The sequence below is a fragment of the Elaeis guineensis genome, chromosome 1 (assembly GCF_000442705.2).
Source record: "Elaeis guineensis isolate ETL-2024a chromosome 1, EG11, whole genome shotgun sequence".
Lineage (NCBI taxonomy): Eukaryota > Viridiplantae > Streptophyta > Magnoliopsida > Arecales > Arecaceae > Elaeis > Elaeis guineensis.
The window spans coordinates 114,779,099-114,805,705 of NC_025993.2; the positions used below are offsets into that span (position 1 = coordinate 114,779,099).

The 26,607-nt window shown below is 36.0% G+C and overlaps 2 protein-coding genes across 3 annotated transcripts; both read right to left on the reverse strand.

The window, feature by feature from the left end:
- Positions 1 to 7,319: 7,319 nt before the first annotated feature.
- LOC105038667 (uncharacterized) lies at positions 7,320 to 12,172 on the reverse strand. The gene is made up of 3 exons (XM_073250833.1): positions 10,314 to 12,172; positions 9,224 to 9,305; positions 7,320 to 7,720 (listed from the first exon to the last, which is right to left on the reverse strand). Exons 1-3 carry the CDS (start codon positions 11,135 to 11,137, stop codon positions 7,508 to 7,510), a joined length of 1,119 nt encoding a protein of 372 aa, XP_073106934.1. The 5' UTR covers positions 11,138 to 12,172; the 3' UTR covers positions 7,320 to 7,507.
- Positions 12,173 to 17,540: 5,368 nt separating this feature from the next.
- Positions 17,541 to 24,686, reverse strand: LOC105038668 (succinate dehydrogenase subunit 5, mitochondrial). Of its 2 annotated transcripts, none has more exons than XM_010914543.4 (4): positions 24,427 to 24,686; positions 20,324 to 20,637; positions 20,012 to 20,197; positions 17,541 to 17,900 (listed from the first exon to the last, which is right to left on the reverse strand). In XM_010914543.4, the coding sequence occupies exons 1-4, from the start codon at positions 24,599 to 24,601 to the stop codon at positions 17,844 to 17,846; spliced, it is 732 nt and encodes a 243-aa protein (XP_010912845.1). In that variant the 5' UTR covers positions 24,602 to 24,686; the 3' UTR covers positions 17,541 to 17,843. The 2 variants fall into 2 exon arrangements, with proteins under 2 accessions (XP_010912845.1, XP_010912846.1); XM_010914544.4 differs by having other exon boundaries at positions 20,324 to 20,628; positions 24,427 to 24,685.
- Positions 24,687 to 26,607: the final 1,921 nt, after the last annotated feature.

Here is a 26,607-nt window from a genome sequence, read left to right on the forward strand (position 1 = left end):
TCAAATCTTTAAGTCTTTAAACACATGTAACATAAATACATACCTGTCCATTCTAAATGGTGGAAGATCAATAAGACACCTGAGCATATAACACCATCTGATCTACCGACCCTGGCTCCATATGCACAATACTGTAAAAGACATTTGTAAAAATAAATTTTTGATACTGAATCAAATAAATGCATATTTGATACTCCATCAAAGAAACACATATTTGAAACAAGTCGAAATAAAAGTAGTATCACATTACAACTGATAATAATACGAAGTTTATTTTTTGATAATAATACAAGTCGGAATAAAAAAGATTCATTCTCCGATTCTCAGACATGTCCGTCTGCTATGTCCAACTTCGCCACAATTTCGACATGTAGTTCTATTTTCGACTTCTGTCCAATCCATTTCATTCCTGAGTCTAGAGGATCGTGGCCTTTCCTTTTGTCGCAACCGTTCTTTCTGTGGTATAATGGTGATGTCACTTGTTTGTTGCGCCTAATAATCTACATGCGGGATGGGTTGAAATTGATGGCTATAACTATGATAATACTTCTCTAGCGTGTAACACCGATCAACATATCACCAAAAATCAATTGACACATGTGCACAGGCAGCCATCACATGAGAACATGGTAAATGATAACACTGCTATTTCTGACACATACATGTACGCTCAGATAACCGTACTATCTGTATGCATATTAGCTTATTAGATCGAAAAGCTATTTTTTATTTGTAATATATAATAACTTAAACATATTGATTCTACTAAAATCTACCATCACTTGAGTATTGTTGCCTTTATTGTTATACGGCCCACAAAATGCTGTTTGGACTTGAAATACTCTACTTGCTCTATCGAACTTTGTGACATTATGAGATGTTGCTTTTGATTGGTTGGCAATCACACAAGTTGTAGCAAATGGAATAAATCTTTCACCTCTAGTTAATGCTTCATCTGTCTGGGCACGTCGACCATCAAAATATGATACAAGTCAAAAAAATATCAGTTGCACCAATGAAGTTACTGGCAGAAAGCATGCATTTTTCAATATACCATTAAAATATTCAGATAAAATTGTAGTTATCATTCCAAATCTTCGACCACCATCATGTGCACGAGACCATTTCTCCATGAAAATTTCATTCAACCATTGAATAGCTTCCGAATTCACCTTTTCAATCTTCGTCATACATTTATTGAACTTCCTAAGTTATCTTTGCATTCTAATTATTTTCATCAAATCTCTGAGTCTGAAGTTCCAGAATCGAGCATTGAAGTTACTTGCTATATGGCGCAAGCAATAAACATGATGTGCATCTAATGATTGCCAGCCAAGACGTTCGTTCTGCAAAACCAACAATATACCTGAATACTGATCTGAAATAAGACATATACCACGATGTGATGTAATACAACATCTAAAATAAGTCAAGAACCAGCCCCATGTATCAGTAGACTCCTCGTCTACTATAGCAAAGGCAAGTGAAAATATTTGGTTATTTCTATCAACAGCTGTTGCAATCATCAGCTTCTTCTGATATTTTTCATACATAAATATAGCATCGATACTGATAATCTATCTACAGTGTTTAAAGCCTTCAATTGATGGTGCAAATGCTCAAAAAGCACAATCAAATGCAACCAATGAAGGATAACCGATGGAAGTACTGATGAACTTCATCTAAGAGTCGGGATTAAATTTCTGTACAGCACGCAACCATTTTGGCAATAAGTCATAAAATTTATCCCAATCTTCATATGTCAATGCCATTGCCTTTTGCTTTGCCTCCCATAACTTTCTATAACTGGCCGTGTAATTGAATCTATTTTTAATAATTGCACCAATACCGGCAATAGAAATTATGGGTATTTCTTTTACAACATCCTAAATTTCATTGGCAATAAAGCTCGAATCAAGACCAAAATGATCCTGAGAAAACATAACGATCCTGAGAAAGCATAGCCAAAACATATATATGTGGATCGATATACCTTATGATTTCAAAGTAATCGTATCGCTTAATGGCTCGGAGCATCAAATTGTATCTTGACTCTCTATTTTTGCATTTTACCACCCAAAGCTTTGGCTCTGACTCGACAACTTTAAATTCATAATGCCTCTCAATATGATACGTTTTACTGCAGTTTGCAGTTTCATCTTATCTGCAAAATGAAGCCCTTTTGACAACTCGACACTTCTTTCCCAGGTGGTACACCGTGCCTCTAATCTAGAAGATATTGATACATTAGCTGTCATCCAATTAATTGATCTAAATATTTCAGAAGGAGCTTCAAATACTCCTAAATTTGGATGCTCTTCCATAGGTCGGCATCTTATATTAGTAGAAGTACCAGCTTGCTGAGGATGGAAGTCCATCTCATCTTCATTTCGTATGCCATCTTCGTCAAATAGCCGATTATATATATGCATCATATCATCGATAGGTTTATAAATTGATGATTGTCTGATAGTGACACCTGCTACATCAAGATCCACTATAGGGAATTGGTTATCTGCATGTCTGAAACTTTGAGTTTCTAATGCATGGTCAGTGCTCTGAGTTGTTTTAGATGGATCGATCTATTCAGTGCCCTAAGTTGTTCTAGATAGATCGATCTATTCAATACCTTGAGTTGTTCTTATATCTCTATCGGCTACTTCATATTCATCCTATTCAGCTTTAATAGGTTGCACTTCTAGATACAACTATGCACTAGATAAACATGAGTACGAACTAATTATTGAAAAAATTATTTCAATATCTTCATCTTCATTAATCGGAACCGATTCATACTTTAATAATGTCAGCTACACAACCTGTGGATATCTATATATTATCGTGAGTCTATTCTTACTTCTATCTATATGAAAGATTCTGCATAATTTATTCTCCAACTCCTCAAATTTAATTCCAGATTTAATTCTAATTGCCCTTTGAGGATGACCAATGTATTTAATGCCATTTGGTCCATAAACTATAGAACCATTTATGTAGCATAAGGCCGTGATATTTTCTTCCATCACTATATATATAACAAATATAGCAATTTTAGCATGCTCTACATAAAATCACCAATTAAATACAAAATAAAATAAACTACAATTATTATTTTTATTTTTTTTTCACTTGTAAAAATTCAAAAAAATAGATAATGATATAAAAAAATTACCAGAAGAAGGATGATGGGAACACCGATGATCGGACCGATGAAAGGCAATCAGGCCCAGGATCCAACAGAGGGAGCAGCCGAATATGGGGAGCAGCCTGTTGATCAAAAGATGACCGAAGAGATGGAAAAGTGGGGTTGGGTGGAAGAGGTGAGGGGGACCCCACGGTGGGAGAGAAGGGGAGTAGCATAGGGGCCGACCGGGGTCGAGGGGGAGGGGGATGGTGGTGGGGATCGGGGACTGCGATCCGAGCATCAGAAAGAAAGGGAGGGGCTGGGGTCGGAGAGTGCGATCCGACGATCTGAGAGAACAAGAGTAAAGTGGAGACCGTGGAGGGGGGTCCGGGCAGCGCTGTCACGCCCCAAATCCGAAATATAACACGGCCATGCTACCGAGGGATGGAGCCCATGATAACACGAAGCCAATCCATCATAATCATCTAAAATCCATCAAATAAAAAGATTCAATTCTATTATTCATCAAATAATCGAACCAATATTGGTTCAGAGCATCTAAATCCAAAAGCAAATACTAACCCGAATCTCAACATTCATAAATAACTACATATTCATGATTATAAAATAAATTAAACTTCTGCCGCCAAATTTTCAAGCTTGCTATGCCGATCTTCAAGCTTGAATTTCTTTTGTCGATCCTAACCTTATTTCTCTGTTTAAATAAAAAGAAAACAAAAAGAATATAAGCTACACTAGCGCAGTAAGTAGAACTTGCGCTTTCTTATCGGATTAAGCATAAGTTTTTCATGATAATGCAATATTTAGAAAATAACAGATAATATAAAATAAAGCATTTCATAGAGCATATAATAAAACAAGTTATAAACTCATCATGCATGCATAAATCATGTATATTTCACAATCATGAATCGTAAATCATTGTCATCATGTATTCATGTCATATTTCAAAACATTGCTCACAGATATTCATGCTAAGGTCACTATTATACCCGTGACAGGGCCATGTTTCTTAATCGACAGAGTTCTTAATTCATGTGCCAACTTTATACCCGCTGGCAGGGCCATGTTTCGTGTGGATGCTAGCTCCGGATGTCGACCTTCCCGAAGGAATTCATTCATAGCCATCTGAGAGCCTTTGAAATCATTATATCTTTTTCTTAAAGCATACATATACATAGATGGAAAAATAATGAAATTCATGCTTCATAGTCATGCTATTTTCATAAGACATATTCATGAAATCAATGCTCATAATAAAACATGCTTTTTCATATCACATATGCCGATCCTTATTTTATGATTTCATCAATAGCAATTCTTTGCATAAAAACATGATCATTTAAAAATAAATAAGGAGCATAAGATCTACTTACCTCGTTCATCTTAGATCTTCAGACTTCGTTAAAAGAATCAGCTAATCTTATTTAAAATATCAAATCATCATCAATTTCTATTTCATAAATATAATAAGATTAAATCATAAGGAAAGAGGATTGTTGTCCGGATGTGTCGGTCCATCCAGATACCAGGGCAATTCAGGGTCTCTGATCTGAGGGTCAGATTTAAGTGATTTGATCAAGAAATCGTGAAGCACAGATCGAATTAAGATCAAGATCAATCAATAGGATTCTTTAATAATGAATTTGAAAGATCTTTGATATGATCAAATGAGATTGACATACAGCACGGATATCAAAGCAACTTCGGATCATCTTGTTAGAGTCAATATGAGCTTCTAAAAGATGAAGGCATGACTCGATACAGGATTCATAGACCTTTTTTAGAGAGAGAAAGTCGATCATGAGAGAGAAAGTAGAGAGAGAAAGTGGAGAGAGAATCTTCGTATCCTTCAAAAGTGACAATCATGATTGAGATCATCAGAGATTATATCAGGATGACTTAATATGGATTAACCATGATCGATGTTATCAATTTCGAAGAAGGATCGGATCAGGATCTAATCTACTGCACGAATTTTGGAGCAGTCTCAGATCATCATATTTTCATCTCAAGTTTATCCTAGGATCTGTGATGCAATCAGAGAGAGAATGACCCTAGAGAGACGAAATCCATAAAAAGAGATAAAAGGTCTAGAGAGAGAAAATAGGGAGAAAATCTAGAGAGAGAAAATGGAGAGAGAATGTAAAGAGAGAAAGTTCAATTCTAGAGAGAGAAAGACTTAAGAGAGAGATGAGAGAAACTTTCTCTCACATGTATTTTTTATTATTATATTTTTCTTTTCTTTTTCTTTTTCTTTTTAGAGAGAGACAATAGAGAGAGAGAAAGAGAGAAAAGAGAGAGAAAGAGGGGAGAGAGGGAATTTTTCTCTTTTCTTATTTTTTTTTTCTATTTTGCATTTTCTTTTCTTTTCTTTTTCTTTTTCCTTTTTCTTTTCTTTTTCTTTTTCCTTTTTTTTTCTTTTCTTTTCTTTTCTTCTTCTTCTTCCTTTTTCTTTTCTTCTTCCCGGGCTTTCATTGAGCCGAAACAGGAGATCTCACAATCCCCTGTTGGCCGGCCGGCAGGCGGTGCAACCGGCATGGGCGGCCGTCGGCAGGAGGAGGGGCGACCCTGCGGCAAGAGGAAGGCCACACATTCAAAAGGGACCGAATCCCTTTCTCCAAGAAATCCGGCGACTCCGGTCGCTGACGATCGTGCACACGGGCATGGGGAGAAAGGAGGAGAAGAGAGGAAGGGGAGGAGGCTCACCTTCGACGCCGGCGAGGCTTTTCCGGCAAGCAAAAAGGATGGCACAGGGATGGTCTCCGCGGTGGTTTTCCGACGATTGCCGCCGACTGGGTCTCAAATCTTCGGTGAGAGGGAGAGAGGAGGATTCTCCTCCTTAAATAGAGCCGGAGAGGGGGCTCTCCGACTCCGATTGGGAGCCGATGAGAGGAGGAAGAAGACTCCCTTCGGGAGTCTTCTCCTCTGTTTCCCCTTTTTTTTTTTTTTCTGGGCTGTGGATTGATTCTAGGCCCAATTGGGCCGGGTGATCACAAGCGCGATCCAAGGGTGACGACACAAAGACAGCCGAGGGGGATCATGGATGGGGGGCGGGGCCCAGGGAGCGTGATCGTTGTCGGAGGGGAGGGGAGTAGTGGGGGGCGAGGGGAGGGGGGTCCGGCGGGCGCAATCCGAGGGCGACGACACAAAGGCAGCCGAGGGGGACCATGGAGGGGGACGGAGCCCAAGGGGCACGACCGTTGTCAGAGGGAAGGGGAGCAATGCGAGACAGCATGGGGAAGGGGGACCGGATGGTCGGAAGAGAGGGAACGACGTGGGGGAGGGGGGACTGGCGGATCGAAGCCCTAGGGAGAAGAAAACATGACTTGGGGTCACGAATTAAAAAAAAAAATTACTTCGTGGGCTCAAGCCATGAATTCTTGAATTCGTGGGTTAAATCCATGAATTAATTATTTAATTCATGTCTTCAACCCACAAATTCAAATATCAAAATTCATGCTAACATCCATGTGGACTAAAAATTCATGGGTTGAACCCACGAATTTATCCCACGTGGAATATAAGTTCGTGGGTTGAACCCACGAATTTATCCGACGTGCCATCCCAACGATAGTTTCGAAAATAGTTTGTGAACCACGGTATTTTCAAAATATTTTATTAAAAATATATTATTTAAAAAAATCTCAAAATTCATTGTATTTTTTCATTGACTACTGAAAAGACAGCAAAAGATTCTTTGCCATTCAATGGACCTTTTGAGTAGTTTTGGGAATAGCTTTACGATGCATCGATCAACCTAACAATTTCAAGTATCAAACTTCCATTTGTTATCGCTGCATCGAATCAATAGTGGTGTTTGTAGCAATTGCTCAGCTTAAGAAGATTCAATTTTACTAGTAAAAGAAAGAAAAGTAATCTGATCCATTTGTAGCACCACCATAATCAAATTTTACATGTCTAGATTTAGCAAGTTACCGATTTTTGACAGGCAGTACCCGATATCTTTTCCAAGTGTCTTGTACTGCTGTTTTTCTTCTTCTTGAAGCTCTTCCTCCCTGTAATTAAGAAAAGGAAAGAACTTACCAACCAAGATCCATAGTTCAGTCTTCTGCTATGCATCACGCTGACGAATTCGAAAGATAATGCTTCAAGAAGCTGAAGAGAGCAATAAAAGCACATGAACGGGGAATGGAACGCAATACTCTGGGGAAGGACACAACCCTTTATGTGAAAAGTTGTGACCATTGGATACAAATTTTGGCATATGCCAACCGCATTTCCATCTTAGAAGCATAGTCCAAATGCTTACAAAAAGGCACAACCTATAAGAATTATAATAAAAGAAGATACAGCTTAAAGAAGATGTGAGCATGTATTATTTAGTACATCACATTGTTCTCAACCACAGAGTGATGGCAGCTTGAAGGAGAAAAAATAAGATGGCAAGTGCCCTGTCCTTCTAATGTAGTCTGCTCTCTCTGAAGTTCTAGTGGCCCTCTCATTCAGTTTGGCCTCTGCATTAGCACGCTTCTCCTCTGCTATTCTTCGTGTTGCAGCCAACTTGTTTGCTAGCTTTTCTTGAGCCCGAGATTTCATCCTTTCAGCCTTCAACTAGGAGCAACAGAAAGTGTGGTCAGAATTAGCTTTAGCCAGAGAAGAGGTCATAACATATGATACCAAGTAACATTGTATGATGATCAGATCTCTTGTTCACATCAAAAGAACAGCTTACCATTATGATTTGGTCAAGCAGAGAGATGAAGGCAGTTAAATTCTTTCGCCTGTTTAGACATAAACACATACAGTTTCCTATATTTACTTGGACTTCAACTTGTTATGTAACTCATGATGGGTTTCCAAAGGCTAATAAGAAATAAATAAAATTATGATGATATATATTGCTTGACATGAATTAATTGACAAACGGTATATGAAGAAAGGAAATAGCAAAATAATAGTCCAAATCCTAGAAAAAGATACTTTGCTAGCAACACTGATGACCATTGTAATGGTTTGAGATTTTTTTTTTAAAAAAAAATGTAAGTAATGGTGTGAGATTCCAATCTAATTTTCCGCTTTATGGGCTGGCCAACAGGGACCGTGCATGAATAATATCCAGCACAAGGGAATATTGGAACTGGAGGAGGTAGTGGACAGAATGAATATTTTTTATGATGACAAACAAAAAGAAATTGCAACATCACCTGAATTATGTCCTGGATTACCCATATTTGCTTATATTGTTTGCTACTCATATAACCAGATGTCTGCTGGTTCCATTTTTTTCTGTCATGGTTTGCTTGTTCATAGTCCAAAACATTATGCTAGAATATCAAACACTGCCTAGTCTTCTGAGGATTTTAATGTCTCCCAAGTACTTCAGGTCAGCAATTAATCTGCAGGGTTCTGTAAATTATGGTCGGATCAATAGATTGTATAAGTAATAATAATCAAGAAAGCAAGTCCCCATGATGAAATTTTGGCAGCTGATGTGATGGCGTTTGTTTCTTATCCTCCTTTTATTCTTGTTGGCAACATTTTGTTTCCCTACTCAATGAAAAGAAAAATGTGCTTACAGTTTGGTGCAGTACATGGACAACAGGACTATATAAAGCCTTCAAATGAAGTGCAATTTATTAAAGCCTTCAAATGAAGTGCAAGTTGTCACATCCCATTACAAATCCCCACAATGAGGTGATTATGTGAGATATTATAAAAAGGGATGATTAACAAAGATTCTTATAACTAGAAGGTGATACTGTAAGAAGGGAAGGCAGTCAACAAAACTAGCCACTTTGTTTTAATGTCAGATAAGGACAAACTTTGTTCATTAACGAAGATTATCTATGGTTATTTCAGCTACTGGAAAAGAGTCTTTGGCTGCTACGTAAAGCATCTGAAATAATTGTCTGCCTCCAACAGGATGTTTTTTGCTAGAAGAAGGCCTCACTGTGATACATTGAACTTCCATAGTATATACCAGTTATAGCTGTCTCAGAGATTTGATATACAGCATTGCAAGGAAATCTAAAATTCTATCATAAGGATATCCTGCATGATAATAAAAAAAATATTAAATCAATAAAAATAATAGACAAAGTGGTGATTTGGTACCTCCATCCTCCTCATCTCCATTTCAGCTTTTCTTTGCTCATGATTCTCCCATGCTTGTATCTTCACTTCTTCACGCTTGTATCTGAAAATAAATAGCATAGATGCTTAGTGAAGTTGATGTAGTGTAATTGTCATCACATATCTTTTTAAAACCTTTGGACATAAAGGCTACTGACAAATCAGAGAAACTTTTTGCTTATGCAAAGAATATTTTGATTCATCAGCATTAAAAACAACCAAGACACTAGAGAGTAGAGACTTGTATGCTACTATCCAATACTTCAGCTGTCAATGTTGTATGTTACAAATGGATCCACAGAAAGTAGAAGAGGACAACATAAATACTTGCTTGCTATGAATAGATTTACGGTGAACAGTCCATTTACCTCCATATTAATGATGCAGCATACCGCATATGTTTCACCAATGAAGGTTGAAACATCTTATAAAGAACATCTGCTTTCAATGATTTTTCAGAGCTCGAGCAGCTAACTTGTTAATATAATGCAGGACATATCAGCAATATATACTAAGGTGCATCACATTTACTGATCTTTCTTAGAATAGTCATTTTAACTCCTTTCACCTGGTTGTATACTCTGGAATGATAGATTCTATTAATTTGTCTATCTCATCTTTTATAACCCTGATATGACATAAGCAAGGGAAAGCATAAGATGATGCTTCAGACAGAGTTTTAGCACCAATGTTTAGCTTAAATCCAGAGAAGGCCCTAACTGCAAGGTAAGGAATGTGAATGACTTGTCAGTTAAAAGAAGAGTGTGAGTATCCTTCAATTTGCATTCCTCAAGAATACAAATTTTTAATCTACAAAAAATGACATTAGTTCTACATGGAATGGCAGGTGAACTCTGGGGATCTCCTTCCAGAGAAAGCAAATATAGAGCAGATAGAGATGATCAGTGGCCCAACGTAACAAGCTTATAGGCAAGCAGCTGTTATTGAAATGCATTCAATTCATATAACAAAATCACTACTCATGAGAAGGAGTTCATCATAGAAATCGGAACAATAAAGAAGGCAGAAAAAATAAGGCTAATAACCTTAGGAGGAAGACTTATAAAGTTACCTTGCCATGTACTTGGCGCATTCAGCCTCATCCCAAGCCATGGCTTGGGACTCGAGAGAATCGGTGTTCCTAATTTGTTCTGCAACCTTATTCTCAGAAATCTTGCTGGCATCTAATTCATCTTCCCCTCTAGTAGGACATCCATTCCCACTTGCCTTGCCAAAGAACACTGACTCACCATTCCTCTCCAAATTCCTCATACCTGCTTGGTAGCTCTCATGGTGTTGGGCGCCTTGTCGCTGCCTCCCTGGGGTGGATGATCTCGAAGAAATGGGACTTCTCAATGCAGGAGTTGTAGCTCTTAGTGGTGTACTAGTCCTCGAGGGCTCCTTGCTAGCTATGGGGGTCATCTCTGTACCCATATCCCTCACACGAACTGGCCTTACTTCCACACCAGAATCTTCTACTGGCTTACTGATCCTCCATAATGACTGATTGCATTCTATTTTCTTCATTTCTCCTCCATCTTGAGCAATAATTCGCAGCACCGCATCATCTTCTAATACCCCATCATCTGCACTGCCACAAGAATCCCTTCCCTTCGGAGGCATCGGATCGAGGAGTCTTCTATCATCAGCATTAGAATTCCGGGGCTTGCTCTTGCTGTGATGCTGATACCCTCCACCAGATAATCCAACCAGCCACTTTTGGGCATCATCCCACTTTGAAGGGGCTGGATAGCTTCGAGAACCCAAGACCTTGTGGTGGTGGCGAGCCTTGTTAATGGCATTTCCATTCTGAAACTCCAAGTTATATGAATTACAGCGAGGATTATCCTGTGCTAATCCACAGATGTAATGCCCCTTGTCATCCACAGGCCTCATTCTGTCACTATGACAAAAAAGGTCTTCCAGTTCCAGTTTCTGAACAAATCAAGCTGAAATCTAAGCTACTGAAGGCCTTGAACTGATCTAATGAACAGTCCTTTAATCTACAGGTAATGCTGAGTGGCTTAAACCACTGGAGTACTTGTAGACCTGTTAGAAGATTGGTGAAACGGCATTTGGTGGTAAATGTAAACAAAATGCAGCAACAGTAGTAATAGTATATCAAAGATAGTGAAATCTGAACATATTAACCTTCACCAATATCTAGCAAGCTTTCTCATGTACTGGACATCAAAGAAAAGAAACCAAGGGAGAATCGTATCACTTAAAGAAACTTTGGTAAACTTGTTTCAAAAACCTTTCAATATAAGCATGGAGCCATGGAAAAGGAACAACTAAACTTTCAAAAGAGAAGTGCTGATAAATTGCAAACCAAATGTATCTCTTGTTTTCCCTTTAAGTTTCTTTCCCTCAGCCGAGATGGTTTGGTGAAATTTACTCGTTAGTGCACTGGAAAGCAGATCCTACTAATGCTGCAAGTCAACACTAGCACAGACCCCAAAAACCTACAGTGCGATCTCAACTTGGTATAAAAGCCAGGTGCAAGTCATCTGAGGCTGAAGCCAAAATGTAGCACAAAATCCAGCTGGTCTTTTTGATCTTTTCTCTGACAAAATAAAATCCCATGAAAGCCCCTCTGTCCTCTGTCACAGAGAAAAAAAAAAAAAGACAGATCATTCTTAGTCTAAGATCAGTTTCAGCACAAACCCCACATGGTTTCTACCGTAGAATGCTCAACTCTCAGAGTATATAAGACTACAAAACCATCAGCCTATCGGGCTTTTTTTTTTATGTATTTAATGATCTGTAGAGCCAAACAAGGAGACAGAAGATTAGGTGGGGAGAAGGGACACAAGAGATGGTGGTCAAGATCTGGTGGCTTTAGAAAGGACGAAGTTTGCAGCGAAAAGATTCATTGAAGTTTCTGTAGGAAAAAGAACACGAGGAATGGAAATGGAAGTGGTTCGGATGGATTGGTGAAAAGATGGAATTATACCACCTTGGAAATGGTAGCCTTTCTTCCCTGTAAGAAAGCTGATGATGCAATGCAGCAGCTATTCATTGGAGAAGGAATCTCTGGAACTGAGTAGCAAACAGACACAAAAAGATATTCTGGCTCTCTGAACCATGTACCATCTGCGGTCCCCATTCATGAGTTAGTACACATCATTAAAACATAAATAAATAAATATTGATTGAATCTGTTCAGCTCCATTGTAAATTAATCCAACCATAAAATAACACATACAACTACATATACATTGTTCTATTTTTTTTCTTTTTTTTTTTCCATATTATATATGTTGCTTCATGGTTGAACTGATCCACCACCGAGTCAATGGATATGATCCAATCAATAATTTTTTCTACTGAAAAAAAATAATTGCTGACCTATAGCAACTTGGGGAGAACTATAAGCATTCCAATAGCTCGGGCAATAGAGTTAGCTGAAAAATGAAATTATAATCATGAGCTTGATATTTAGAAATAATTTAATTAGAAGTAAAATTTTAAGGTTGGATGCAATTCAAAAAATCTTCAAAAATTAAAAATTAATAAAAAATATAAAATAATGATGATAAATTAATAGTAAAGAATAAAATATTTGTATAAGTATTTATGTCATGGTGAGCAATAACCAGGTAGGAAACAAAAAAGGGCCAAATAAACCAACTGGTTGCAAAATATAGCACTACTAGTTTGTATTCATAAAAGTTATTAAATTAAATATAAAATATTTATTACAGTTAAAAAATCTTTGAGTACATAAAAATAATTTAATATTATTAGATGAATTTGATTATCAAGATTAATTTGAAATTATTTAGTTAAAAAAATTAATAAATAATAAATAATTATCATTGTTAAAGCACTAATATACTAATCGATGCGGAAGTAATAGCACTCACACAATGTAATATCTTTTGCCTTGTAATCCATAAAAATAGTTTCCAATTAGTCATGAACATTTCGATAATTATTAAATATTAATTTATATATAAAAAATAATTTAATAGTTTAAGATTAATTTGTTTATCAAGACATTTGAGATCATATAGACAGTAGTAGTTTAGAGGTGACAATCTCAAATCAGGATCAGGTCGGATATAAGAAGGATAAAAAAATATATTAATTTAAATTCAATCTATTTACTGAACGATCAAAAATTCAGATCCACACGTGACTACCACATTAAATAGTAATTTAAGCCCATTTACGAAGGTTTGAAGCCAGTTAAACTTAGGCATTGTCAACCCTAATTATTGCTGTCGAGTTCGTGCAGCGGTGGCCATATTTTTAAATTATGGTTGGACTTTTTAACGGCTATTGCCATTTTCAGTAATTCTTTTATAACAGCCATTGAGCCAGGACACGTGGAAGCATACAATTGGTGATACTGTCCTGCTATTATGACAGGTCTCGTCAGATGAGAGGGTCTGGTGACGACAGCGTCGTCAGTGAATCACGTGGAGAGAAGGTGTTTTGGATGGTGGGTGGCAGGGTGGATTCCGAGAACCGGAGGTGGCGCAAGCCGTGAAATCATCTACTATACTATTATTCACGTACCGATATCACTGAAATAATGATAACATCTCCAATACCATTGATATTTACTCTCTTCTTATTAGTTGATTCTTATATTGTATGTCTTTCTAGGCCTTACTTTAATTGAAAAATAAATTATTTCAAAATAAGATTACAGGTAGGGAATGGAAAAAATTACTAGGAATAAATTTTTATTAGTTGATTCTTCCTTTCAAAGTTTTCCTAACATTAACTCAAAATAGATAAATGGTAAATGAATATTTCAAAATAGGTGTTAAATCCAGAACTGAATTATATATTTTAAGCAGGTAAGTACTACCCAACCACTGGGATAGGCGCGGTCTTGTTTTATAAGGAAAATTCTACTCCACTTATTTAAAACTTATTCATATTATTAAATAGATCTATTTGATTGATAGTAATAGATAATTATTTTGGTAAAAAATCAATTGTGTTCCCTTTGATTAAAAAAAATAAATATGTTTTATTTTATTATTTGTACGATTTTTGAACGTTATTATTTAAAAGATATAAAAATTTCAATAACTTCTATATATGCCATAATTTTGTACATAATTCTCTTGTAAAAAATAATAATAATTCATCATTATTTTTTATTTTTATTATAATTTGATATTTAATAAAAAAAATTTATTAAAAATTTATATTATATATTTTATTTTAAATAATTTTAATATTTAAATATTTAAATATAAAGTTAATTACAATAGTGATCCAAATTCTTGGTCGAGTCAATCTCTATGTGAGTTTAGTATCTACACTTTAAGGCCTCACTTAATTACCTACGCATGCTGTGTAATACCATTTTAGATAGTAGGTTCTTGCTCTATCCTTTATGATTTTTATTTATATTAATTTTTATTGTTAAATTTTACTTAAAATTTAATTTTTATCCAATAATATTTCATGTACATTTGTATTTAGATTAAAAAATATGGATATAATTAATATCCAACTTGTATCTATATCTTTCTAGAACAAATATGAACATGCTGAAATCTGATCCATATCCAATTCATTTTCAACCCTATTTCATGGTGATAATACATTAATGTTGGTTATAGTATTGTAATTAAATGAAGGTAGTTAATAATTTACCTTGTTTCTATTTATAGCTCATATTTTTTTTTCTTTTTCTGATGTAATATTTATAACCCACCATCTTATGGGCAAAATATGCTATGGTGAAACATAATGAGCCAAACTAACATGTAATTGAATACATTTTCTTCGTAGACAATGGGATACCTTGTGGAGAAGTAACCGAAAACAAATGCAAATTTTCTTCATTCAAATGGAGTTTAAGTATTAATTTCTTTCCCTAGATTACCAAAAACAAGACTAAGCTTTTGCTAAGGCAATGAATAAGAGCATGGAATGAGAAAATGGAAATCAATAATTAAAGACAATTTTTATACAATTCACAAAATGATTTCTTGATTGCTTGGTAGTTGTTCTCACAATATTAGATTTTGCTTACCAATTGCACATGTTATCATAATTGTTGCTAAAATCTTCAATAAATGATACACGCGAGCTTTTGATATTAGTTTGTCGCTGGTCCGTGGGACATTCCATGAGCAGTTGTCTTTCCTTGTCCAACTAGATGAGCACTTGGAGGGAATCTATAAAAAATAGAATTGTTTAGGATTGTACATGTGACCTACATTTGTTTGTTTTCCAAAGCACGAGGGGTGTGTATATTTTATCTCACTCTCTCTCTCTCTCTCGGGGAAAATGAAGGGTGAGACCCGGCAAATTCCTCATAAAATATAATTTTTAATTAGACCAGACGCACCCTGAATTATTGGATCGATCCAACCACGAAGCAGTATACATCCGAAGCACATGTTTTGCACTTTTTTTATTTTGCCTATTTTTATGCATGTTGCTCTATGATCGAACTGATTCATGAGCAGAGCAGTAGATCTGATCTAACCAATAATCATCAAAGAGAAGAAAATAATGCCTTATGATTTGTTCCCAATACTTTTTTTTTTTTTTTTTTGATAAGTACCAGCACAACTTTTTAATCTTATGTTCTACTCCATTATTTGTTGCGCGGCTGTAATCTCCAAGGAAGATGAAAATAATGAATCCTTGGGAAAGATATTGGCTTCAAAGGTTTCAAGGCATCATATAGACTTCCTAAGCTTCTCCATTAGCTGCTTGCTACACTTGTTTCCCAAATTTATTTATAGCCAGCTAGTCTGGGTGTAGAACCTAAAATGGTGGCTTTTGTTTCTACATTCAGTTTTGTGATCGGCGATGGATTGGATGGAAGGAAAGGGCCGAGACTTTTTCTCATGGAGTAGGGTAACTGGCTCGAGCCTTGTTTGATTAATTGGGAAAGTGGAGCTAAATAGGGACCATGGTAGAACCCGGACATTCCACATGCTTTAAGAGAAGAACTGTGATTTTAGACCATGTTGTTAATCCTTCGCATCAATCGCCAAAAGTAAAGATAGACATGGCTGCGGGATTTAAGCCTATTTTGAAAGATTTACCATGGGCGATTTCGAAGAGAGAGACAACCTAATATATTCTGCGGCAATTACAAGACTTCGACTGTCTTATTTATTTATTTGTTTATTTATTTGTAGCTCCAATGACACCTGCAATTCAAGTGCAGCCTTCACAATGACAAGCTACCAAACAAGCAGGCCCTGCCGCATTAGGGTTTCTTACCCTTGTCAAAAGATAATGTGATTCACCACCATGCTGCCCAAGTTGGAAAAAAGTGAGATAAAATTTCCAGAAATATTCCCCAAAGAACAAGCGAATTTTTTGTTTTTTCGCTGGATAGGGAACTGTAAGACGTCTCTAGGCCCATTCAGACGTTTCTTTAATTCATCCAACTACTAGCCAGAATCCATACCTTCTAAAACAAGCGTTTAAGGTTTCCTTGTGAAGCGGATATTATAATAATATAATATTATATTATAAATCATATAATAGAATATAATGTAATGTAATATAATCTAACATGTTATCTTGTAATATTATTAATATAATAATATATTATAATATTCTATTATATTATTATTATTGTTATATTTTATATTATCATAGGATAATCTTATTATTATAATAACATAATATTATGATGGTAATAATATTTTATATTATGCTTATAATATAATATAAGAACATATTTATTATAATTATGTATCATTACAATAATATAATATATTACATTATTATAATATAATATTAATTTATTATATTATACTATATTTATAGTATAATAATGATATGCATTCATCGGTGAGCATTTTGATCATCAAAAAAATTTTATTAAAAATCAAAATAACTTTACTAATATCATCTAGAAAGCATTTTTCAGAAATATTTCTAAAATAAAATTTTTCTCAAACAAATCTTTTCAACTTTCCCAATTTTTACCAAACAATGCTATAACATCCAAAATATACTTTTGGTGCTTTCTAACCCTCCAAATGCTTTACGAAACAAGGTCTAAATCCCTGGAAGAAATTTATTGGAACATTAAATTCAGACTCAACTACTGAACATACATGCCACATCATGCAGCCTTACTTTAGAAAGTTGTGCCGCTAAATAAAGCTCAAGGAAAGGCTAAATTCCAAATGATTGGTTGAAAGTACTCACCATGACTCCCATTTATCAAAAGCATGCCTGCATACTTTCAAATTAGAGTTAGCCTCAAAAGCATTTTTGGATAGCCCAAACAAAGAGCTCGGAAAAGTAATTCCAACCCAAATAGACAATGAAAAGAAATCATTATCCATCCTCGGCAACAGAAGAAGATAAATTAAAAAGGCTTAAGTACCATCATTAGCATGATATATACACCCATCGCATGACAGCAACAAAATAATGGAAGCCTCAAGCAATCAATTGAAATTCTGGGGTTCAGAAGTAATGTCATTTCCAACCCAAAACTGCAAAATGCATATTATAAATGCATATTTATAGCACAACTTGAGATGAACTGATCAAATGTCAGCATAGCTCATAAACATCCATAAGTATCCAACATCTTTCTCATGCTCTAAGCTCTACATAGGACCCAGCCACCCTCCCAGCATCTTTCTCATGCTCTAAGCTCTACATAGGACCCAGAAAGCCCAGAAGTGCCAAGAAGTGTAACCTGAAAAATCAAAATAGGTGAGCACGAGTTGACTATGTATCACATCCATGTGTCAAAAGACCAAGCAGACAAAAATGCATGCTGATCATCCTAAACCTTATCTGAACAAGAAGGTTGATTCAGAGTTTTGAGTAGAAAAAAACAATTAAAGAAATCATCTGAGGTTGATATTGTCTGTTCACCATTAAAGTGTTTCGTATAACTAGGTTAAGAACTTCCATGATTTAATATGATCCATGATCATGTTTCTAAGGTTACAAAAAGTGGAGCAGAAAAAGGGAAAAAGAGCTCAAAAGTCACCAGCAAGGTTCACTATCTTCATACCGGATCTTGTCTCAACACCATCATCCTATTACAATATCGATATGCGGTACAGTATGAAATGGCAATGCATACCAAATATCGGTATGGTATGAAACTGCATAATGGTTTAATATCAGTACAATATGCCCGATAATGATATAGTACTGACAGTAAGGCAAACTTTGATTGCAACTATTATCATATGCCCAGCATTAAATTAGAATGATTTCTTCAAGTTAATTTTAGAAGGGCAAATTCGAGATAAATTGGTTTAGAATCCAAGTTTTTACATCTGGGTACCTGGTCCCATTCTGGTGCCTTATTGGTACTCTATGGTATGGTATGATAAGCCCCCAACTGACCCATGATAAATGTGTTAATTGGAACATCAAATCCATACCATGTTGAGCCACTTTGCTATGAAGACTTGTGCAGGTGTGTTGTCCCACATTGTTGCGTGCTGGGGATGTCCTATGTACTTAAGCAGGGCCAAGGACCCCAATTGTAAATTTTGGCTAGTCCTTTTTTGGTGAGGTCTTGTTGATGAAAAAGGTATCAAAGCTCACCCAATCCACAACCCATGTTGACTCAGGGACACTGCACTACTGCAGTATAGGACTTTTTGGGTATAACCATGAGGCAATTGTGGTTGTTCGTGACAGGGCCATTTGTTATTAGGTGTTCATCTAGCAAAGATGCCATCGCTTAAATGGGGGAGAGTGTATGAGGACCCATTCAGCTAAGTGTTTGGTTCCACATTGGCCATGCATTGAGGATGTTCTAGTTATTTAAGCCATGCTAAAGACCCAACTATAACTCCTGCCTAGCCTTTTTGGATGAGATCCTTAGTCATTATGTACACCATACTAGTTCCCTATGAGTATGGTTTGGTTATCTCCTGTACAGACTAGTACAGAAAACTTTGTTAGAATCAGATTAAAGTATTGCATCATCGGAGGAAAATGAAATAAAAAGTTCAATAACTATATGGTCCAAAACATGCAAAAATTCCAAATAGATGTCTTGATATGGAAATCTTTTAAATCAATCTAGGAATCCTGGTAAATGCATAGCCTGGGTAACTTTATTCTTACATGACTATTTGCAGTCCCAGTTCAAAATCATCCAATATAAAGCCAATAGTAAATTTCATAGATTATAGGGACTTATTTTGCGTTAATACTGGGTTTGAAAAATTCTGAAAATATACTAAAACCTGGAGACCACTTCTTAAAAAGGTCTAAGTATTCCCTGTCCTCTGGAAAAGAAGAAATGGTATTGAAAAGCAGCTGATGGTGTATTAGAAAGATAAGAACTATAAATTAGCATAAACGGTAACTTGCAAAATAAAGAACAACGTCAGTAGCAATAGAAGTTTCAAGGACCATGAAATTATGAACGCTGGTTCTCTTCACAGATGTATAGGAAAGCCAATGCATTCATACAGGAGTAGTGGCAAATACGCTTCGTAATAGGCACACACTAGGATGAGGAAAATGTAACATTGAATTTTGCTAAACAGTATAACTAACCAGCAAGATCACAATCACACTTTATATCACAAGGAGGTTGCTTACTATTATTATCTTCATCAAAGAAGCATGATTTCCAATGAATTTCCTGTTGAAGTTCCAAGTGGCAGTTTGATATTTAACAAGCATTTGCATTCGAAGTACAATTCAAGAACTTAAAGCACAAGTACAATAGCATATACTATCTATCATGCATTAACAAAAAAGGTCAATTTAAAGCATAAAGTATATTACCTTAAATACTATCTATCATGAATTAACAAAAAGTAAATTTACCTTTCCCCACTCAGAACCAATGCCGCTGCATCTCATCTTCAAGTGTATCATTTTTGTTCCCAACTCTGTTTCAACTTTTTTCCGCAAATATGGCTCATCAGGGCCAAAAGAATCTAGATATGCTGTGTAGCGTTTATATGCGGCTCTTATGGCATCTTCCAAATAATCAGGTAAGTGTCCCACATTCTGCAAGAGAATGCTAATTACAATACTGGAGGGTGAAACCCAAAAAGCAGCAAGGTGCAAATTGACACTAATAACTTATTTTTTTCATTCAAAGTGGCACAAAGAATAGAGATAAAACATACAGACCTCCCCAGTTAACCCATTTAGATCATCAAGTGCCATTCTGAGGCTAACTAGAACCCCACCAAACTCCACTGAAGCCTCAGCTGCACGAAAGACATTTGCCAGAGCCTCTTGGCCAGCCTTATCATCAGTAACTTTAGATAGTGCCTTTTTTGTCTCATTTACAACAGAATCTGGAATTTCATCCCAGTTCATAGCCATTAAATCCTTGAATGCAGCTTCTATGTCAGAGTCAGATATGGCAGGCAACTGGCTTACATTTGAACAGAATGCACGCCTAAAGTTCAATGTAAGAGGAAGACTGCAATCTGAGAATCCTTGCACATAAGGAAATCTAATATCAAGTTAAAACCAAAATTTGAATAGAAAATCAAAAGATCAAGGACAATATAATGCAACATGAGTCATGTTGTTTAGAATGTTATAAGCCATGTGCAAAATGATAGAGAGAGCAAGTTAAATGAAGGATTGCTTCAGAACTTAGTAGAATAAATGAACTGCACCATCAGAACTGGAACTATAAGATTAAGAAAGGTAATAGCAGGAAGATAAATCATTCTGCATTAAATAATTGTTTCCAAGAATCAATTATGGTAAAAAAAATAAGTAATGGTTGGCTTTTTTCTTCCAAATGGTGGCAACATTGTAAATTTTTAATTTATTCCTTTTATGGTACTCTACCTGGACCTAACGGCAGCTATCTAAAAAATCTTGTGTTTAAGTACAGAAATATGATCCACATAAAGCTATCCAGACATAGTACCCAGGTTTAGCAGAAAGAAATGGCACTTTAAACCTTCCAGCCTCTGTGGGACAGCTAAGAATGTTTGTCATGATCGCGTGAAAGTCAAAGTGGACATCAGTTAATGGGGACAGAAATTTGTATGGTTAAATGTTGATAATTGTAAGATTTGTCATTGCCTAGCAGATAAGGATCATTTGCTTTTAAGCACCTAACGAAAAGTTGTTACCATCTAATATCAAGAGCACAATTTATCAAACCAATTAAAACAACAATAGCATCATGATAAAACCACATAGAAAGTTTAATTATGAGGTTTGTTTTGTTTCAAAGAAACTCATGTAAAAGGCAAAGTTAAGGAACTTTGTTCAATTTGGAAAAGGCAAGCTTTTTTTTCTTTTTGCATTTGTTCAATTGCTAGAAAAATTGATGATTTGAAAAATGAAAAAGATGCCATTGTACTCTGAAGACAATTTGAATCTTAACCATCAGGTACTTTCTTCTGGAAAATAAAAATTAAATTTTTCAACAGATATGGAAACTGATTCCTCACACCTTAAACTTAAACAAACAATAGCAGAAGGCTTTTCCAAGGGAAGAATACTTTTCCATGCCTTTCCCTTGCAACCAAACAGACCCTTAGACCCTGGACCCATTGGGATGGCTAGTACAGAAATTGACAAAAATAGGTGAGCAACTTGAGTGGGGTTAGCAAAGATTGCTGCCTACCCCAACTTGAGTTTAGGGGCGGTTGGAACTATATATTCAGGTTGAGTTGGGCTTGGCTAGAAAACGTTAATCAAATTTTGAGTTGGATTTGGATCAAGGGCTCAAACAACCCAACCCAACTTGACTATTTATGATAGCACCTCAAACATGGTTCAACCTCAACCTAACCCATATTTCTATAGAGGGCTTCAACCCCATCCACCATGTGGCCAAAATATATTCTAGAACCATGATCAAAACCATATTACAACATATTTGAAATAACATTCCCCTCCCTACCCTAACACCCAAGCATAATTCTATTTTGGGTTGAAATTTTGGGAGGGAGACAAAACTTAGGTAAGGAATCCATAATTTGATCGCTAGTTGGCTCAGGATGGTAATTAACCCAATCAACCTGCTCAATTTGCAAACATAGACAAAAATCTATATGAACTTCAAGCTTGATTACATGGCCTTGGGGTTCCAATCTGTAATCATCTTCCTAGGATTCTCATTCTAAATAATATAACTAGCACCTAGTAACTCTAAGAAGCAACAAATGGAAAGACAAATTAAAATTGATATCTAGGCAGGCTTGGAGAAGGGTCATCATCCAATGAAAGAAAGACAAGAAGGACATGCATTAATTTTAAGCAAATTGTGCAAGATTAAAGAGGAAAATTAAAGGATCCAGGCAGGTTTTTCCTGCCAATGGAGAAAGATTCGACTTGGCCTTATCAAACAGGTCTGGCAGGAAAGAGCTAATTCAACTTGGCCTTAACAAACAGGTCTGGCAGAAAGCAGGTCTTTCCTCTATAAGATTTTGCTTGAAAACAAAGATGAACTTGGATGAGTCTTTATACATATATACATTCTCAATGCAACTAGGTGAGTTAACATTAACCATAGAACAAAAATTCTAGGACAATTAAATAGTACATCTAACATAATTTTAAATAGTGGTGCTCTTTACTTGCAGACCTTCCCACGGAATTCATCAACAAAAGTTAATAACAAAGATAACCAAACTGATCCATTGATATCCTATTTGAGGCTTTAATGATAAAGGTCCAGAATTGCTAATATTATATCGGATGTACACCTTGAATCCCACATTAGATGTTTAATGCATAACTTTTCCTTTACATGAGGGTTCTATGTCTACAACAGAACTTGTAATGCACCTCAACCAGACAATAGTTACTGAAACTTGTCTATTACCATGACCCTCATGTAGTAATTTACAATCATCATTGATTTAAACAAAAATCACAGAGAATCAAAAGACCTTCAGCAGCATGAATCTTCTATTCAGAATTCCTCATTTATACCAAGCATCCACTTGAACAGAACTCTTAGACGACAACATGCTGAAGCCATAAAACTTGGGAAAACCTCTCATCACTTTTACAAAATTTAAACCAATTCTCTCGACAGCCGTAATCCATAAAGCACTTGCTCATTAGAATAAAAATTCAGGCCTTCATTTTCTAGGACTTCCTTCAAAAGTTTAACCAAAGATAGGTTCATTCTTAGTCTTTATAACACATGCATCAAAAGACCTATTAGACACTAGTAGTTGGTTCGCATCTAACAAAGTCTAAAAAATAAAAGGCTTTTTGATGAAGGTGCTACTGCAAATTTTTAAGTAAGCTTGTCGGGCTTTCTCATAACCTCCTTTCTGTGCAAATTCACCAGTCATTATTTGAGAGTACAATTCTTAACAGTGTTAATAAACCCCATTAGGATGCCCAACTTTGGCAGTAGCATAAAAGAAACATTCTCAGAACTCATCTTCTCTAGTCGACCAAAGCCAGGTGCAGATTAGCTTTCTTCAGGCTAAAATTTTCACTGCTTCAATAGTTGAAGTTCCCTACATGAAGTAATTCTTCTCTCCACTCATCATATTGAAAGTACTTAAGCCTAACTCCAATAAAAATTTCTTCCCATCTATATTGCTAACACTAAGCTCTCCATCCACTCATTTGGCATCCTTCTAGACCTCAAGATCCGGCTGATTAGTTAAACTGGTCACACCAGCTCAGTGATACCATTATTCTCATCATCCCATCAATTCCAAATCTCTGACCTCCTCTCATCCTCAGCAAAAGCTTCATCACTTCCATAAACCTAACAACTTAAGTTCTACAATCTACTAGTCCTTATATGTACGCAATGTTGTTAGTTAGTTCACAAATCTGATCTTCCAAATCCGCTACTCCTTCAATAATAAATCCTCTCATCACCCAAACATCAAAACTTTAGCGAAGAAATCAAACAGTGAAGCAGCATAATTACAATCTTCTCTTATCAAATGCCAAGTAGCCGAATGTCTCGCCTACGTATATAAATTTTCCATTCCTCCAGAAACTACACAAACATAAAGCCTCTTCCATGCTTCTTCCTGCAGCTTACCGCGAATAGGAATCCAGTCCACAAGAAAATCAATAAATAAACCAGCTCCATATAAAGATCCTACATCTAAGTGAAGTAAAGATATGTCTTTTTTTATCAAAATAAAGAAAGAAAGAAACTGTTCAAGATCAACACACTAGGGATTCCAAGAAGTTCTATACAATGGATTGAGAAGAAGTGAGAACAATTCTTCCAATTAAAGAGGGGGAGAAGAAGGTGGAGGGGGTGGAATCACAACCTGATATCCGATTGACGGTGGTGGGGGACGGACGAAAGATGGCGGAGGTGGTGGTGGTGGTGGTGGTGCGCGAAGCTGCAACGGCGGCGGCGGAGAGGGAGGAACAGTTCGCCGTCGAAAGGAAGCGAAGCCTCCGGCCAGCGGCCGAGGACAGAGACCGGAGAATCGTCGTCATCTTATTGCTCCGTCCAACACCGCTACCAGAGAGAGATCGAGCGAAGATTGAGACCGATGGGGACACAGTGATCGACAGCTAGGGCGTGTCTACCGAACAAAGAGAAGTGGGCCAGCATTTGGAGTTTAGGATACGGGAAACGATTCTTCGAGAAAAGTCTGGACGGAATCGGAGGAGAAACGTGGTGGTAAGATAAGCAACTTAATCTGTTTATTTGCATTCTTGTATTTGTTTGCCAGCTTTTCTATTTAAAAATATAAATAGGTGAACATAAATCAACAAAAATAAGAGATTAATTTGAGAATAAATGGCTTTCTTTGCCCCATATGATTGTTTATAAAAATACTCACTTTTTAAATTTAAATTTTTTTTAATAGAACATCTTAAATTTTCTAATACAGCAAAGATATCATTCACAAATTTGCTTTAAGGAAGAGAAAAAAAAAATCAAGCTAAAAAAATTTTCAATTAATATGCCGTGATATAAAGAAATAAGTCATTAGACAGATATCTCGGGGCCCTTTGATTTTTTTATTTTTTAATTTTAAAAACTTAAAAAAAATTGAACAAGTGCAAGTTATGTAATCTTTTTATTTTTTTAAATTTTGAGTAAAATTTTTACAACTTTCAACTTCAAAATTTTTAATTTTTAAAAAAAAATTAAAAAATAAAAAATGACAGAGCCTCCATGCAAATGTTAACTCCAACATAAATTTCAATGAGATATTTTATTGACTTATTGGCAAGCAAAAACACAAAAATAATAATAATATAAAATAGAACTTTAGTTAACAATTTAAACAAAACTCAAATCTGAAAAAATCAAAATGATCATGAATAGAATAAAAACCTCGAGACCACATCAAATAAAACAAAAGGGACCAAATAACTAAAAATGATGTTCATGCAAATTGACTCTTAATATTTAAATCCACTCATAATTTTCATCAAAAATAAAAAGAATGCGAATGCATCAAATCACCAATAAGGAACAGAAACATTAAATTTGGGGCTAGAAAATATTTCAGTTTATATATCAAAAGAAAAAAAAGAAGGTTCTGATGTGTAACTTATTCACTTAAAAATTAGGTAGAAAATCTAGTACTAAATCACATAATGTATAAGATTACATATTCATACAAATGCAAGATTAGTCCAATATTACATCACAGAAGAAACAAAACCATAGCCCATATGCAATTAACTCAGATCAACCTATGCATTTGTGGCTGAATGCCTTCATTGGGGCGGCGGGTGCTTGCTCCACCAGCGACTTGAATGGGTGGGCCATTCTTGGAGTGCCCTACTGCATGGGCATTTCATTGGGTAAGTCTGTGGCTCTTCATAGCATCTTACATATATTACCTAAAATTTTAAGTAATGGTTGTTACGTAAACATTCTAAGATGCTGCCAAAGGGCCCAAAACACTGACAAAATATTATACATGCAATATTTAAAGTCCAATGGTGACGCGCGAGGGGTAGACAATAACTGGAATCATGGGTGGATCTGGAAGGCACGCTTGGCACCGAGGATTTTTTTTCTTCTGGTGGAAAGTGAGTTGGAAACCCAGTAGAGGTCTTCTAGCCAACAACAACATCATCATTGGTGACCGCTGTTCTGATTCTATTGAGCATTTAGATCATATTCTCCTTCAATGCTCCATTGCTCACAATACTTGAAATGTCATTGTCCTGCAGCATCAAAACATTCGAGTGCCAAAAACTCATGACCATCTTCTGAAGATGCTGGCACATCCATCTCTACCTGATCTTCTTCAAACCAGCATGTGTTATGTGGGATGATCCTTGTGGAATTCTAGAATGCTTGTTTGCTCAAATGGAGATGCTGGGACATTGGGATCATGCCTGCTCATTGAGTCATCTTTCTTAAAGCGCATTCTAATGCATAAGGCTCCCCCTACATCTAGGTCTAAGGAGTGTCAGATGTACACAGCCTTGTTCCCGCACCGAGAGACTTTCTGTGTTTTGGAACTTCACACACA